General features: G+C 41.2%; 1 protein-coding gene across 1 annotated transcript; it reads right to left on the reverse strand.

The window, feature by feature from the left end:
* Positions 1-1,798: 1,798 nt before the first annotated feature.
* Positions 1,799-18,089, reverse strand: MONOS_9986 (uncharacterized protein; the record flags this gene model as incomplete). The annotated part of the gene is made up of 3 exons (XM_067880534.1): positions 1,799-1,819; positions 1,959-9,343; positions 9,434-18,089. The coding sequence occupies 3 exons, from the start codon at positions 18,087-18,089 to the stop codon at positions 1,799-1,801; spliced, it is 16,062 nt and encodes a 5,353-aa protein (XP_067730145.1).
* Between the last annotated feature and the right edge of the window lie 366 nt (positions 18,090-18,455).

Below are 18,455 nucleotides of genomic sequence, written 5' to 3' on the forward strand. Positions count from 1 at the left end.
GTCTGTTTGGCCGAAAACTTTTCCATTTGCTGAAAAGCCAGAACAAAAACGCGTCTGATGAAATGGGGTGGAGTGTCTGTGGTTTTTTTTTTTTTTTGAAGAGCAAAATGGATTTATATTTCAATCGAATAAGTGCAGTTTTTTGAATGAAAAGAGGAAAAACAAATATAAATGTGAATGCTCCTTGCAAATATGACCTGTTGAATCTGACTCGACAAATCGTGGTATTCTCTTTTGTCTTTTCATTTTTTCACTTATTATTCAAGAACTCTTCGCCAGCACTCATGATCCCACAATCGTCCCACATTTCAACATTCATTTCATCACGCAAAAGGGCTCCTTTATGTGGCTTCATCATTCCCGAATGCCACTGGCAATCGCAACTCTTTGTTCGTGGTGAAAGGCGATTTGATTGTTGAATGCATCAGGGATGCTTGAAAAGCCCTTGGAAGCACATCTTCGGGCTTGTGTTCTTTTTCATTGCAATGAATGTCCTTGTTGGTGTCTTGATGCTTGAGCCAATGGTGTATCTGCTTTCCAAAAGATGGAAGAGATTTCACAAGAAAGAGGCTGTTCAATGTGAGTGATGTGCAGCACAAAAGACTGTTCTGCCAACAGCCGATTCAGCATGCATCTGCTGTCAGTCGAGCCGTGCTCTGGAGGGATGCGAGTTGAGCAGCAGGAGACATCACCCTTTGCAACTCTTCCAATCATTCATTTGTTTGCTTCATCTCGGTGATCAAACACTCCTCCAGAACATTTCCGCATCGACACTTCCCCCTTTCAGCCAGATTGATCTTTGGCTCCACACGTTCACCCACGAAACTCAGAGCACAGCGAAGCTCATCCGGCCCCCAATGGCAAGGCTGAAGCACAACCCTTTCCCAAGGATAAGCCTTCAGTTGCACCAGAACCAATTGACAAGAATTCCATGTGGTTTGTTCAGAGGGATTTGTGAGACACCAGCTTCCGTGAATGATTGAGGGAAACATGAGAGAAAAATGATCGGAGTGTGACTGTGAAGGTTCATCAACATCAAAGACAAGGAAGCGAATGAGAAATTGCTAAGAATGTTTTTTTTTTTCCTTTTTGAATGGGTTGAAATTAGATGATGTGAATGGTGTTTCTTTCAAGCTCCCTGTTGATGTGGAGACCAGAGCGAGACTTTCAATTTTCACTTTCGCAATCTTCATCCTCAAATATGAAGTTTTTGACTGTTATGGATTTGTGATCATTGACCCTAAATAACTTGAATAAAGTTCAGTATTGAGTGTTGAATTAGCTTTTTGTTAATTCGTGGGGTTTTTTTAGATTATTGATGTGAAGAAAATAAAAATTGTTTTCAAAATTGTTTTTTTTGAAAGGATTGAAACTATTCATTATTGGTGTACATAATACTCAACATTTTTTTTAAATTCTGACATTTCTTTTGTGCTTTATAATTAAAACAAAAATCTGAATATTCAATAATTGATTCAATACATCTTTGAATGAGAATGCAAAAAGTTTTTCATTATTTTTCAAAGTTATTAAAGATTAATAATTTGTTTTCTCAACTGTGAAACAATAAAGAAAGCAAGTTTTTCGATACTTTCAATCTCTTGCTCAATATGTAATAGAAGAAGACTATCACATGTTGATCCGTTGTCAACTCCTCCAAAGTGACTCAAACTTGCACCATCAATGGAAGAACGCTCATTTGCCATTACACTCAATGAACGGAGAGGACTTCCACAAACCGCGGAAGTTTGCGAAAAATGAAGTAAATCTTTTATGAGCATGATCTCTCTGATAAATTCTAAGTATGCTTGAGAAAAATCTGAAGAAAATGTGGAAATAAAGCTAGAAATTTGCCCTTTCTCTTCGATATTTGCAAAAAATGTAGATGGAATTTGAACAGATACAAATGAAGCAATTATGACAAGAGAATATGTTATGTTTTGCAAAATTCTGCATACATCTGAACGAAGGCTTTGCAAAGATGTAAAGGATAAATCAATGGATGTTAAAGAAATACTAAATGGAAGCTGAAGCTTTGAAGAAAGCATCAAAGAAGAAGGCTCACCTGTATTTGTCTTTGGTGTTGCATCAGAAAAATCCAAAGCAGAAGGCGAGTTATTAGATGTTTGTTTAGAAGAAGCAAATTCCTTGTTGCTTTCCTTTTTCTCTGAAACGATTGATGCGACTCTTTGCGATATAAAAGGCTTTGAAGCGATTGAAATTGTATGTGATGTTGCTCCAAATGCAATGCGCGTTGAATCCGTTGAATACTTCAGAAGGAGAGCTTCAGGAGAAATAGAATCAAATTGATGATGGTTTCCAATAGTGGATGAAGTGTGTGAAAACCCTCTCCTCGAAGAGCGTGAAGCTGAAGATGAGAATGAACTGGGCGAAGTTGATCTTCGTTTTAAAGAGGCAATTGACATTGGAGTGGAAGGTGGAGGTGACAATCGGCTTCCGAAAGGCAAAGAATTGATTCTTGAATCAATTTGAGTGGAATGAGGAAGAGATGCAATAGATGGAGATTTTAATCCAATTCTGTTGCTCCCATCAGTATCCATGCTCTTCGAGTTATCCAAATACTCGTTGGAATAAACATCAGTTTCATTACCAGAGTTCATGAATATGGGAATTTTCTGATAAACACCGATAAATGAAGTTGGGATTAATACACCAAGTTTTGGATGGAAAAAGCCTGGAGTTGTCTTTATTGTTTTCATCAAATTTGCATATCTGATAAAAGATCGAGAAGAAGTGACTGAATATAAAGAAGAATTTGCAGAAAGAGTTCGACAACTGGTCACAGATGAAAGTCTTCTCTGTAAGCTGCTGATTGATTGAGAAGGCTGTGAAGCAATCAGAGAAGAAGGTAAATGTTGAGGAGTGACTGAACGTCTGCTCTGAACTCTTCCAACTGCTGAAGGTGAATTGAACATCGCAGAAGCTGAAGAGCGAGATCGTACCGAGCTTGGCTTCATAAACGTACTCATGCCACCTACAGACGATGTAGAATTTGCTCTTAAGAGCACAGATGCTAGAGGAGCTGTTCCAACTCCTGCAGATGAGGATGATGTGGATGAAGTGAACACAGGATGGTGGCGAAGAAGTCGAAGAGACGCTGTATTTAAGTCAATGAAAGACAAAATTAAATTGATTGAAATGGTAAATGGAGGAAGCAAAGAGTGGTGAAGTGCTCTTGAAACAGGAAGAAGAAGAAGACAAGGTACATTTGGTATTTTTTGGAAGGCAGACTGATGTGTTTGAGGAAGTGTTGTCGTACAGTTTTGAGGAACTGAAGCGCAAAGCATACATGAACGCATTTGAGATGAGAGATTCGTGTGCAAAGAAGCCGCATTAGAAGGAGTAGACGATATGGATATTGAATCGGAAGATGTCTTCGAAGTAGTTCTTGCATTATTATCCTTAACAGAGCATCCAATGGAATAAAATCCTTCTGTATCAGGCAAAGCAAATTTTCTTTTTGGCAAAGGTGGTTGGCGAAGATTCAATGGACTGATTATTCGGAGACAGCAAATAATCTGTTCAATTATTGTTGTCATTAACGAAATGATTGTTTCTCCAAATGGAGAAGACAGAACAGTTGCTGAAGCAGATGAAGATGAAGATGAAGATGAAGAAGCAGCCGTTGAAAAGCCAACAGGCGCAAGACCGCCCGTCTTTGAAGTTAGTGAAGTGGAATTTAGCGCGATGGAATGTGGATCAGTTGCTAAAGTTCCCAAAACAGATGGATAGCCAATGGATTTAAAGAGAGAGCCGGTGGCCAGTGCATGCGAAGAAAGCGAATAAAAAGAAGGTGCAGAAATCGTAGCCACAACAACTGGTTGCTGCTCGGGCTTCTTCGAATGGAGGGAATGAGTTGCTTGTGCGTATGGATCCAGAGAAGCGACTTTTTCTTGAACGGTAACAGGCAATAACTCTTTCAGGACAGCTGTAGGTGTTGACAAAAACTGCATCAATGAAGAAAACAGCTCGTTCAAAGACAAAATGATCGATGGGTGCAAAGGCAAAAGAGGATGCGGAAAAGAGTGCATTGATCGAATAGCCGATTTGCGATGCAATGGAAGTGACATCAATCCAAATATTTGATCTGATCCATCCATCGCTGATATTCTATTGAGAGTAAGTTTCGACATGCATGATGTGTGTTGTTTTCTTTGAGCAGAAGAATTGAAAGGATAAGAAGTAGATGAATTCCCGGAAGAAGAGTAGAAAGAGTATTCTTGCTGCTTTTGTTGTCTCTCTGGACAAAAGTGAGTTGGATCTGAAACTGGAACCATATCAAGATAACTTTTAGTTTCTTTTTTGTGTTGTGAAGAAAGAATCTCTTCGGTGATTCTTTCAAGAAACATTGATGGCTGTGTCCAAGGATAAGACCTATGAAACGATGAAAATGTTTCTGGTGTATTGTCTGAGCCTGATTGTGCGAGCTGTGTCAAAACCGCTTCGATTCTGAGAGGAGATGCTAAGTTCACAATGTCTTCGTGAAAGTGTTTCATTGCTTTGAGTCTTCTTTCCTCGGTGAGAAGATCTCCATCTCTGTAATACCTGAGTTTTCTTGTTACTTGTAAGCCATCTTCACTTTCATTGTCACTTTCAGAATCGGATGATTCTGAAACCATATTAAACGTACTGCTTTTATCATATTCACTTTCGTATTTGCCAAATCCAACACCTGTGGACTGTACTCTTTTCTGGCCAAAATCAACAAATTTGTTCCCGTCCATGTTTTGCTCCTGCTTCATTGCTTCTTCTCCACATTTATTAGACAATTGTGCAATCGCAATAATCAAAGAAATAACAAGTCTTGCTTCAATCAGTCCATTTATAGTCAGATGGTTGTATGGATATGTTTTTCGTACAAGAGACGGGAGCATCAAAAGAAGTCGTTCATTAACAAATTTTGTAACTTCAATCAAAACTGATGAGAGAGATGGTAATTCAGAGAAATATTTGTGCTCAGTTGAAATTTGAGGCTTTCCAGTTATTTTTGATGATTGAATTTCGTTCAGACCAAGTTTTGTATCAACAGTTTTGATACCATAGCAGCTTGTAGCACGATTTCTATCCTTTATTGTGCTTTCAACGTTCTTCCAGTTGTGTTGAATAAGCAAAGAGTGTACCAAAGCAGTAATTATGGTGAGTATGAAGCACCATATTCGATGCTGAGTGTTTATCTCTCCATTGGGAAGATACGGCATAGTTGGAGTATTAAAGGGCTGTGAAAGAATCTCTTCTTCTGACTGAGTTGAACCAAGTGCATTCTCTTTTGAGGATGATGTTAAAAACGATATTTGTTGTATCTGTTGTGCATATTCCGCTCTGAAATAAGCTGGTGTCATGAAAGACAAGTCTCCATCATTGTCACTTTCAGCCGCTAATCGGCTTTTATCCCATGTTTTGTACTCTTCCTTGACTGAACCAATGAGATTGTCTGCAATTGCTTTCAGCTTGTTGATGAGACCGGCATTGAAAAAGAATGAAGCCAGAAATGGTTGCGCAACAAGAAGTGACTGAATGAGACTCAAATTCAGTTGGACAAAGCGGAAATTGAATTGTGAAGTCGGTGAAAAAGTGGAGCTATTTTTTATGAATGAAGAAGTGATTGGAATAAAAGATGTTTCTTGTGATGAAGAGGAATTTGCAGTGGAAGAGGATAAATGCATGTACATGTTATGATTGGAAATATCTTCATAATTAATAGTGATATTGCGAGGAATTCGAAGAAAAGAAAGCATTTTTATGTTCGAAAGTGGAATAGTCAAACCAGAAAAAATCTGAGCAAGAGTGTTTGAATCATCTAATCGAAGACAATGGATGATTTCATTAAAGTTAAGCGGAGTGATAATCTGACGGTAAGAAATAGCACCTGATGTCATTCCTATAGACGAAAGACTTGATGAAAGCACTCTTGGCGTTGTTTGATAGTTATATCGAGATGGAGATGGTGGAAGAGATTGATAATTGTCTCCATAAACTTGTTTGGATATTGATGTAACTGTTTGGAAGGAGAAAGGAGAAGATGATGAAGATGAGATATTTGCTCCAGTGTCGCATCTCACCGCAGATGGATTTGCATAATTGCTAGCTCCATCGATATGCGGAGATTCGCCTGGAAGCTTCAGCATCGAATCATCCCATCCAGCTTCGTCAATAAATAACTCTTCTTTCTTCTGTGGTGCATCTGGAATAAGTGTGCAACGTCGAAACAGAATGCGTTGGATGAGACAGACAATAAGTGTATACACGATCATCTTCAAACCAGGTCTTAGTGGTGCACTTGGTGTGTGATAATTAATTAAAGCAATGCAGCCCCTGGTGACATTATAGGCAACATGCTGTACAAAGCGTGAGTAATGATACAAAGAAGGGAAAACAGGGAAGTGTCTGGAAAGAAGATAGGAAGTGAGTGCTGGAGAAAACTGCTCAAGTTCTGTTGTCATTAGTTGAAGTTGTTCTTTTAGATCTGCTCCTTCAGAAGTTAAAGATTGTATCACTTTCTGCAAAGAAGATGAATTTGTAGAAAAGCTTTCTGTTACAACAGCTGCACAGAACAAGCGTTGCTCTGCGATGTCATCTTCAATCTGAGTAAGTTCAGCAGGGCTTTCGTTATTTCCTTCTTCAAGTTCAGCTAGTTCATCAACTGATTTCTCTAACATTTGGAAGATGTTCTTTTTTCTGTCAATTTCTTTGTCAAATCCCATTTCACAAAATTTCGTATTTCCTTCCTTTTTATCTCGCTTAATTGAATTTTTATCATTTTCTCTTGCAAAATCAAGCACTCCCTTTTTATTGTCATTTTTAGGTTTACCTTCGTTTTCTGCTCCACCATCGTCTTCCTCGGCAATCCCGTCCAATCCACCAGACAAATAAAATGGCGCTTGTTTAGCTCGAGAAGACGCTGGTGAAAGTTGGATGCCACCTGAACTGCTGGAGCGGGGGATGGGAGCAAACGTTGGGAAAGAATGAGAATTTGCTGCACCATCAATCAGATGGGCCGAAAATGTGATGGATGGGTTGTGCATCGAAGATGATTTGAGATAGCTGGAAGAAGCAGCTGATTTAGTTGCTGGTGAATTAGATGAAAAGGAAGAAATGACTGAATTAAGATGAGATTGGAGGATGGATGCTGATGATGATGATGAGGTTTCGCTCATCATCTGATTCATTGGAGATATTAACCGTCCTTCGTCAAAGTCAGCAAAGCTCGTTGGCTGCTTGAATTGTGAATAAAGCAGGTCTGGTGTGTGATCTAGTCTTGGTGTTGTGGATGATTCCCACTCTTTTTCAATTGAATTAGATGAGGAATTGTTGCTATTCTTCAATGAAGCCTTCGCAAAAGAAGAGGAAGATGCATTTTTTGTTGAATTGTTTGCACTTTGTGAATACCCTTCAACTTCTTCAATTTTCATCAGAGGCACAACTGAAGGAATTGAAGGGAGAAGATGGACAATTGATGTAATCGCTGACACTATTGCAGACAGATGGCGAGACTTCAGTGGGAACAAGCATCTTAGGCAAGCTGCAAAACATTTGGCGAGCTGTGTGAAAAGACAGACAGCAAAAGAAAGAGGCAATCCAGCAACTGACGGCTTCGGGAAGGAAGGCGGACGAACAATGGAATATGGCGCGAAAGTAGGCCTGCTGAAGTATGGAAGAGATAGAAGAGAATCAAACGAAGCAGTTGCATTTCCATTGTCAGGAGAAAGACTCATTGATGAAACTGTTTGTGATGAGGACTCTTGTTTTTGAGCTGAAAAAATGTTGAGTGAAGGAGGAACAGATGATGCAGATAGAAGACGGATTGAAAGAGCATAATGAAGTGGCGAAGAGAATGTGGTTTGCTTTAGAAAATTGAGGGATCCATCACTTTTGACTGGGGATGATAGAGGAATGCAGCTTGGTTGGATCAGAGGTGCTGAAGAGTTTATTATCACGATTGGCTTTGGCACGCTGTGGATTTGACTGAACTTTGAAGCATCCTTATGCGTTGTATGTGAAAGAGATAACAAAGAGTTTGATTTGAGCAATGAAAATGAAGGAGAATTCGAAGAAATGCTCGATGAAAGTTCAGTAGATGATGGAGTCGATATGCCAAAGCGCATTGCAGGAGAGTTTCCTCCATATGAATTGATGTCCACAACTTCTTTCACTGGAATGTATTCAGATTCAACATCAAATCGAAGGAAATAATGCGTTGGGTTCATTGGCTTTGGACATTCTTCGCACAAACTGGTCAGAAATGATAAGAGTGATAAAAGTGCAGTAAGCACATCAAACTGTGCCAATCTTCCAACATCGTCCAAAAGCAGAAGCTCGTTCATCAGCTCAGATACGTTCTGCTTTGCTGCTTCTTTCTGTTCAACAACAGCTCGCAGGAAGTGCGATGTGAACGGGATTTGTGATGCATTGGTTTTCTTGTTTGAAAAAGAAGACTGATTTGATGATGACGTTGATGAGGATGTCGACTCTTCATATTGTTCAGATGCTCTCAATAAAAACATCGCTTCTGTCACACTTTGTTCAGCCAGTCGCTCTTCAAATGTCAATCCTGACGCTCCTTCGTTTCTCAAATTATTTGCAGAGATCATTGAAATAGCAGGATTAATAGAATTTGTCGAATTTTGAATAGTGTTTGCCACATTTAACGTTTTGTCTGTTAATCGTTTTCTTTTTCCTTCAAGAAGTGAATGGGTTGCATCTGTGCTATGAGTAAGATAAGCAAGAATATGAGTGATTATTCCCATGATAATAGCGCAAAGCAAGTGGACAGTAGTGGATGGTATAAGCTCAAAAGGAGCAAAATTTAACTGTTTGGAATCAGATTCAGAAGAAGGCGAAGAAGAAGACGAAGATGAAGAGAGTTGCACTAAAGAAAGAGGCTTGAAAACTTCTATCGGAACACCTTCAGATATTGAACGATAGACAGCTCTCAGAAGAGGAGATGGCAGCACAATTCTGCGCGAGCTGGAACTTAAATCAGGAGAAGACAAAGGAAGACCATCAGCCAATGAATGTTGTTGAGACAATGACGATGCTGATGCATTGGCAGTGTTTGAAGAAGAATCTGTTCCTTGCCCGTTGTCTCCCATTTTCATAACTTTCATCATTTCTTCGTTTTCGCTTTCATTTGTGGTGCGATTCCAGATGGGTTGGGCTGGAATCATCGAGCGGCATAAAGCTGCAGTTGATACAAATCGCTTCCATGAAGCTAAAGTGCGGATTCGCGAGTTACGTCTGAATGAAGATGCGTTCGAAAGACGCATCAGATAAGGAATAAAGTGTATCGGAAACATATGCGTGTTTCGATTTTCGCTTGGTAAATCTGAATTTTTGAGAAAAAAAGACAATCAAATATCAAATTAAAAAAGAATTATGCAATAAAATTCATTTGAAAAAAAAATTTTTTTCAAACCAGAATTGTCAAAGCATCCCATCATCAGAGCTTTTTCAAAATATGTTGCATGGAACTCAAACATTGCATCGCCTGAATAAAGTGAACGTTCTGGAGTTGAATGAGCACAACGATATGAATCAAGATCGACTCCATTCATTCTGCACACAAATGACAAAAGAGAACGGAAAGAAGGCTCAGCTGAGATTGATTCCGTGACAGACTCCATAAGCTCTGTGAGACAAGCAGGCGAAAGAAGAGATCCAACCACATTTTTCATCTGCTTTTCCGCATCGTTAAGAAGTTTGAATGCTTTTTCAATGTAAACTTCAGGCAGCGATTTGTCAGGAGCCTTTGTTGAAGAAGAAGCAGCTGTTGAAGTTGTATTTGTAGCTGTTTTTTCTTTGCTTTCCATCGTTTTTTCTCCTTCAAGTAGCACGCGAAGAATCTGTCGTTGTGCCTCTCTTGCAATTGATGAGAGTTCAATCGTTATCAAATCAAATGCCACACTCCGCGCTGTCTCAAGTGCTGAAAGATGGCACGTGGCTCTCAAAAGACGCTTCATTGCAGATGCAGTCCGTTTTGGTGACAATGATGCAAAGCCTCGAGGCGTGCGGCGGATGGATGATGATGGAGATGCTCCGTGCGGCGAAGCACTTTGCATTTGATCAGCAAATTCTTGTGAAGAAGATGTGGACATGAAAAATCCTGCTGCTGAAGATGGGCGCAACGTTCCATACATCTCATCGTTGGCTGAATCTTCTGGATCTTCGTCGTTGCTATAGACAGACGATGAAGACGTTACAGCTGGAACCCAAAGTGGCTGCTTTTGAGCTGTTGAGTCGTTGAATAAAGAAGCTGATTGGGTTGAATTCATCAAAGATTGGCTGCCTTTTGAGGAAGACGAATTGCTTCTGTCTTTTTTCAGCTCTCTTTCCAGCGTTCTATCAAATTCATACGATGCATCGTCCAACAGTTGGAAATTAGCAGATGACATTTCAGTTTTTGCTCTTGTTTTGTTTGATAGATATTCATTTTCTTCGTTTTCTCCAAATGGACGATCGTCGTTTGGTTCATCTTCTTCTTCATCGTCTTCTTCCAAATCAATGGGGGATGTTGAAGATGACTCGGATGATTCAGATTCTTCATCTTTATCATCACTCTTTTCGTTCCCATCTTTGTCATTTGCTTTTTCATCTGCATTGTTTCGCTTTTGTTCCTCTTTTTGCATTCTGCGTTGGTTTTTCTTCATCTCCCGTTTCATTCTTTTCATTTCTCGCATTTTTCTATCTTCGTATTGAGCTTTCGACTGTTCAATATCCATCGTTTCTGCTTTGTCTATCTCTTCAATCTTCTTCTCTTCTTCTCTCTGTGATTCCACCAGTCTCATAGCTGCTTCCTCGTCAATGTTCATATCATATCCTGTTGTTGACAAGCGCGTTGTAGAATCCAAGCAAATCTCATTGCCTCTTCTGAGCGACGCCGATAAAGAAACAGCACTTCCTCTTTCGCCTCTGTCCCACTTCTTCAGCAAATTTCTCAAAGTTCGGAACAAAATCGAGTCTTCTGGCATTTCGTTAGAATAAGAAGCATCTTCCGAGCCTCCTGTCAATTTAGCATATCTTTGAAGTCTGTAGCGTCGCATGTCATTTGAGGCATATGCACTGAGAAGACATGATGGAGTCAGTACAAGCTGCCACTTCAGCTTTTGCTTCCTCATCGTTCTCAGCTCTTCCATAACATCTTTGTTACCATCTGCTTCATCGCTGTCTGGAGATCTTCCATCATTCGATTCGATTGTTCCTTTAATCAATTCTTTTTCTCTGCCTTTCCAAAGCCATTTTCCTTCTCTTCTTCCGCTCATCATTCTCAGCTTTTTCCCAACACCCACAGCAACTCGCTGAATCGCTTTCCAAAATCCCTCGTGCACAACAAGAGCTTCAACAGCTGCGCCAAAAATATCGCACTTCTCCCACATCTTTCGGAGCAAAAGCATCAGTCCAGCAAGCAGCGCTGGTCGCTCGTTGGCCGTTTCCTCCAAGTGATCGCAAAGGAGCGACAATGAGAATCCTAAGAATGAATTCTCTGATAACACTGCTTCAGGATTTGAATTTATATTTGATGTTTTTTCATTCAAAATATTGCTGCGATTTCGTTTTTGATCATCCAATTGAAACACATTCTCTACAAACAACTTTGCCAGCAGCGGTTGATAATCAATTGCAGCTGATATGAACTCAACAACAGCAGCAGAAACAGAATGTGGAGTGTTTGGATCTGCAAACCTCATAACGATTGCATCTTTCAGTTGCATTGCCTGTTTTTCGCTGCCAAAGAAGCGAATAAGCGGAGGCAGCTGAGGGAATCGAATGCTCATGCGGCACAGATGAGTTAATATTCTTGTTGAGACAGTTGAAATCTTGTTGTTGGATTGGTAGGCGACATATGATGCTAACACAAGCAGCCATTCGCGAGGCTCCTGTTTGGGCAACTGATCCGAATGCTTTAAAATACTTTCAGAAGAAAGCTTTGATGAGTCGTTTGGCTTTCTTGTTTCAAGAAGCTCCTTCAAAAGTTTGCTTGCAGCTGTTTCTTTGTGCTCTATCTGTTTATTGACAGTATCATCATCCTGTGAAGGCACATCAACAAGAAAAGTGAGAATGAGCCTTTCAAATTGTGATAAATCCCTTAAAGCAGAAGCTGAGGAAGAAGAATTTGCTTGCTTTCCTTTCACACTTTCGTTTGGTGATGAAGCAGTCGCAGATGTATTTGACACATTCGAACCGGATCCTATTCCATTCATCATTTCGCTGACTTTTGATTCCTGCTCTTTCACCGTTAAATCGCTTGGCTGTGAGCTTTCCTTCTCTCTCCAATCAAACTCAAGTGAAATCAGCACAATCTCCACAACTTCCAAACACGCAGTAACTGTCTCTTCCAACACAGTTGCAATATTCTGCTGTCCAGATGCAGAAAGCTGTGTTGCGATCTCCATCGAAAGGCCTCCCGATGCTGTGAGTGTGAGCAGAGCCTTCTGCAGCACAAGATCTGTTTTGAGAGAAGCCAGAAGCTCAGCACGCGATTGATGGAGTGGGTTCGAGGATGGTTGAATGTTGGCTAAATGTTGGTGAGCAGAGTTCCGTTTCATCAAAGTAGATTGAATCTCTTCTATTTGCAAGCTCTGGCTTGTTCCAATGTTTCTTGTTAGGGCAGCAATAGCAGTGTTCTCCATCGATGTGGCTTCGCGCGATGGAAACAGCTGTTTTTCTTTTTCGTCAGCTGTTATACTGTCTTCAACGGAAGCCATGAACATATCGTCAATCCCATCGTCATATTCTTCAAAATCTGCAAATTCTTGCCATCTTCCTGGCTGATTGTTAGCATCGGCAGATGTGACATTATTCCACTTGCTCTGAATATCATCATTTCTCTTTTTGATTTCTTGATTCCGCTTTGCTTCTTCTGCCTTTGCATTTGCGTTCCTCGCTGCTTCGAACTTCAATCTTCTAATTCTCCTCTTTCTGTTCGAAATGGCCACTTCAATCGGAAGCGACTGGAGCACAAAGCGGAACATGTCTGTGCAGCGGAGCATTAAAAGCAGCTTGGTCAATTTGTTGTGGTGAATCCAGACATTTGGAATCATCACAAACACATCACGACGAATGATTGATATCATCTCAGAAAGAAGCATTGACGGATTGCTTAACGGAAAGCTCGACAAGAGAGAAGCAACAGATGGATGTGAATCAAAAGAAGAAATGGATAAAAGATCTAAGGGCACAGATGATGATAAGGAGGATGAGGATACAGTTGATGAATCATGTGCAAAAAGTTGATTAGGCTCCTCTTGTTTCAGAGGAACTGGAACAGAAGATGAGAGTTCAGTTGCCTTTGGTACAGCTGCTGTTTCGGAGACTTCTTTGATGATTGATGAGACAGAAAGAACTGGCAGCTTGATGCATCTTGCTGAAGAAGCAACAACGCGGCACAACCTCAGCAAAGCCAGCAAAGTTTGATAAGACCCTATTTTGGATTCTGTCGAGGTAACAATGTTAATTGCGTCGTGTATAACAGTGTTGAGTTCAACGTTGTATGTTGAGAACAACGAGACAAACGAATTTGTAATTCGTTGCATCTCAATTGCAACTTGTTCTGCTATTTTTCTTTTTGTTTGAGCTGATTGAATGTTTAATTGTTCTTTGTTCATGTTCATATCTGGTTCAAAAATTGAATTTTCGCATTTCGTCAAACTTTTTTCGCTTCCGATTAAACAATTGCCCAATGAATTCGTTCTGTATTCTGGTGAAATGGTTCCATTGCTGGTCACAAACTGGTTGGGGCAGCACGACGAGCGGCAAAAAGGAAGCCAGCATGGAACTAGGAGAGTGAGTGTGCGAAGTGCAAGAGAAGACAGCTCAAGCAGCTGTTTGCGCTCAGATTCAGAGGAAGAAGAGACAACAGACGATGAAGTGAGCTGAGATGATATGGAATGGATGAGCAAGATACACACATTTGCCACAGAAACTGGTGGAGGTTGTGTTTGAAGAAGGCTGTTTGCTTGTGAAGTGCTGAGGATTGAAGAAGATGTTTGTGAAAGAGAAGAAGAAGAAGAAGAGAATTGAGATGAAGATAATGGTGGGAAATGTGGTGATGACTGAGAAGCAAGTCGAGAAGAATCATCAAAGATTGAACAAGGAGTAGAAGAAGAAGTATTTGTAGAAGTCGTAGATTCAGCTGAAATGATAGAATTCATTGAAGAAAGCTGTTGGTCAATCACTTTGTGAATCGGTGGATGTGCACGAATAAGCGAATGGATGAGAAGAAGAGCAGCGTGTGTTGTGGAAAGAGATGAAACAGATTGCTCTGCAGTGACTTTCTGCCAGGAAGAGCAGGAGTCAGGCATCTGAATGGGTGGATTGAGGATGTCTGAAGGAGATCGCGCAGAGGAAAGAGAGAAGAACGGGCGAAGAAGGAAAGGCCAGCCAGGATATGGTGATGGAGGGAAGAAGCGCACAACCAGACCGATTGAGTTCAGAAAGTGTAGAGGAATAGGCAAAGTGAAAGAAAGCGGGAGTGGATCGTCGATTGCACGTGCTAGTGGAACACATCCAACAATTTGTCCTTCAAAGCCAGATGGAATGACAACATTTCTGTCTGCTGCAAATTCCTCTTTCAGTTTGATGAATGGAATGTGCTGGGCATTCAGCAGCTCTTCTTCATAAAGAGCTGCTTTCTCCTGCAGCGCCTCCATTTCAATCTGCCCCAAAGCATCAAAAGCGCCTCCTGCCAATCCATCTTTCGTCAAATTCTGCTCTTTCCCCAAATTGTTTTCAGAGTGTTCCCCTGCAAATACTTTGTTTAACGACATCTGCACATCTTCATCCCATTTGATCTCCTGTCCTTCTGAATTCACCGATTTCCATCCAAAACTGGCTCTGCCGTGGAGCAGATGTGACACAGGAACTATAACAGCCAATGACTCCATGTGATTGATTGCTTCACAGACTTGTGAAGCAGACTGAGAATCCTGCGAAAGAGAGGAATACAATCGGATGGCAGGTAAGCTGTCAGCTGGAAAAGAAGACACAGAATCTGAAAGGAGAGAGGCCAAAGACGGATTGGTTGTAGAGAGTTCCCAGTAAAGTCCAGCGAGTTTCGGGTGGTGGTATGTGACAACAGAAAGGAGAGAGAACAGAGCAGAGGCAGAAGGAACGTTGGTGTGTGTGATTTCTGAGAGATATGTCAGCAAAGAGCCGAGTGTAGGGCGAGGCGGCTGCTGCGGCAGTGAAGTGGCAAGGGCAGAAGAGATGGCGTCAGACGAAGGAGAAGGAAGAGGAAGTGAGTCATCGTGCTGTTGAATAACTTCGATGATGTCTTGAGGTATTTGAGACAGAAGAGAAGGGAGAATGAGCTTGGAAGAGCGAAGTGTTGATGTGATAACACAAATGTACTCCATCAGAACGGTTTTGAATCCAAACAGGACTTGTTTGTGTGTCGCGGAATGCCGAACATTGAATGAGGAGCCAGCACCCCGCGAAGAATAATTCGATTTCCAATCAAAAATGTTATTCCTTGTTCTGTTTGCTTCTTGTTCTGTTTTGTCTGCATTAAACAGCCACATCGCATCGTTCCATTCACTTGTATCATCACCCAGCCCACTTCCGTCCTTTCCGTTCATCCATTTGTCATTCTGCTTCCAGTTGCATTCTTCTTCCTCCTTTTCTTCTTCTTCAAGACGTTCAATCAAATACGCAAAGGGCTTGTGCTTCAAAGCAAATGAGGCCAGCTTATTGAGTGTGTCAATTGTTGTTGCCTGTGGAGTTCCATTCATAATCGCCTCTGTGTCACCTTCCATCAATGTTGGCTGAGATAGAGAGAGAGGCGGAAGAGACGAAAGAGCTGTCTCACCCTGCTGCCCCATGCTTCTGCTCATTGAGTCAATTGGCATCCCATCAAGCCCGTTCATTCCTTCTCCTCCTCCAAATGCCCCAAACTGATTGCTTCTCCCTCTCTCGAAACTGTCGCAATTCTTATCAAATTCGTTCTCTCCTGCCATCTCTTCGTCTGCATTTGCTGGGTCCAGATCTTCCAGCACACCGCACTGCACGTGTTTCAGCACCAGACAGCACCAAGCAACGCAGATGACAGAAGCAGTAGCAGTCGAAGCAGAGCAGGCAGCAGAATTCGCATTCAGGTCAGCAAATCCAAAGGCCACTGCGCTTGGAGATAGAACAGCAGATAAAGCATCGAGGGAAGAGGAAGAAGACTGTTGGAGTGAAGAGGCAGTCAGTGCAGAAGAAGAAGGATCAAAAGAATGAAAAGAAGAAGCAGAAAGAGAAAACGAGTCAAATGAATCGAAAGAGCCGAATGGAAAGCTCAGAGAGCGGTTGAACTGAGAGCTGGAAGAAGCGCTGGACTCGATCCATTGGATGAAGCTGTTCAGAATCAGCTTCCGCTGCTCGTCAACCAGCACAAACGGATGCAGCTCTGCATAGTCGATTGAATTGTGTGAAATGGGATCACTTGTGAGTGAGTGCTTGGTGACAGACAGAGTGGCCTTTGATGTGATCGCAGAGGAAGCACGTGACTCTGGAAGAGAATGGATAGAAGAAGGTGATGCGGGCATTCGAGCAGGCTGCAGAACGCGGTGAAGGTTGAGTGATGGCGAGGCAGGCGAAGTTGCCAAGGGAACTGGGGCGATGGCAGTTGGGGTGAACATTCGTGTGGAAGATGGAGACGCAACAACTCCTGCTGTGCGCTGTTTGGGAGTAGAGAAAGGGCGAGGTGAGTGAAGAAGGCCTGGTGATTGTGAGATGGGAATCAGCTGTGTGGGCAAATGAAGTGAGGCAGGCAATGGGAGTTTTGAGGCGTTCACAGAAGAAGGTGTGCGACGATGACGTGAAGAAGCGCTTGGAGCTAAAGGAGGAACATTTTGAGAGTTTAATGAATTTGTTTGGCTTTCCTTTGGAGAGCTGTGGGCAGAGAATGTTGGCGAGCACAACTCTTCTTTCAATTTTCCTTCTTTTTTCTTTGTTTTGGTGTTGATGCTTCCTCTCTCGCTTTCGAAATACGCTGCATTTTGTTCTGCTTCTTTGCCATTCTTTTTCTCGCTGAATGTTGCTTGAGACGCAGAAACAGGCTGCTTCGACTTCGCAAGCGAGGCTTCCAGATCAACTGCATATTCCAGCCGCATCGCCTCAATCAGCACGATCGTTGCACGCAGCTGGATGGCACGCACAGCAGATGCTATTTGACTCAGGATGTGCGGAGTCATTGAGTGCTTGTGGTTCGCTTTTGCGCTTTTAGATAATTGTGTTGATGTTGAACTAGCTGTTCCGTTTTGATGCCCCGCAGCTGAAGAAGACGGTTTCACAGAAGCTGCAGATGCTGGAGGAAAAGAAAATGGAGAAGGGTTGTTCGGCTTTGCGGCTGGAGGCAGGGTTTGAGTAGATGGCGTTGATTCATTTAAGGGCTGGATCCAGCATCTTTCAATGAAAATGGACAGTTTGTGATGCAGCATTGATGTCTTTCGTATCACTGTGGAGTAGTCTTTCGCCTGCATCACACACAAGTCTGTGTATGATGTCAGAAACAGAGCATCGTACAAAAGACTAATTTCTCGCAAAAGAGAGACACAAAAAGTTCCGCGGTCGAAAGGCATCTCGAGAATTGATGAAAAATCAGCTGAAGATTGATTCGATACTCCTCCTAATTTTGTGCTATTTGATTTGGTTTTGTCTGGAATTGCTCCAAAAGTTCCTGTTGGAGAAAGATCAATGTCAAGGATGTAATCAATGCATGAGATAATTAATCCAATAAATCCAGTAAGTTTGTGTGAATCTAAAGGATGAAGAAGATCAGAGGGTTCAAAAGAAGTAAATTTCTTCAGTCCCCCAATTGAAGATGTCGGAGACGGCTTTGTTTGAATTGCTTCTTTTGCAAATGGAGAAGTTGTTAAATTCTTCGCAGGTGATTGTGTTGGAGAAAATACGGAAAGTCCATCCAAAACCTCCCCAGAAGGCGGAAGATTAAGCTCCTCTGCTTGCTCAGATGGATTGAGCACGTTTGATATCTGATTTAAGTAGTCTTGAGTTGTTTCTGATAAAATATCATCAGTGTTGTTGGCTTTCAAAACTAATGTTGTGTATAACTCCAATAAGCTATGTCTCTCATTCATATAAAACAAAAAAAGTTGATTGATAAAATTCTTCATATTATTTGGATCAATCTGAGGTAAATCAAAATCATTTACGGTATGTTTATCCTGTGAATTAACAATAAAAAGCAAACTTCTCGTATCCAAACTTCTTGAATAAAATGATGTAGCAACTGAGCTGTTTTAATTTCATCGAGTCGCTGATTGTCCAATTTTTATTTGTTAAAATTAATTTTTCGCAGAGAAAAAAGGAAATATATTAAGAATGCAAATTTTTTCAAAATTTTTTCAAAATTGCACATATACAAATGCAAGAAACATACAAAATGTGAACTTATAGCACATATAAGAGCTTGCTGTTCTTCTGTTATCTGTATCTCTTGAGAA

The sequence above is a fragment of the Monocercomonoides exilis genome (genome assembly GCF_001643675.1).
Source record: "Monocercomonoides exilis strain PA203 chromosome Unknown scaffold15-1837935, whole genome shotgun sequence".
NCBI lineage: Eukaryota > Preaxostyla > Oxymonadida > Polymastigidae > Monocercomonoides > Monocercomonoides exilis.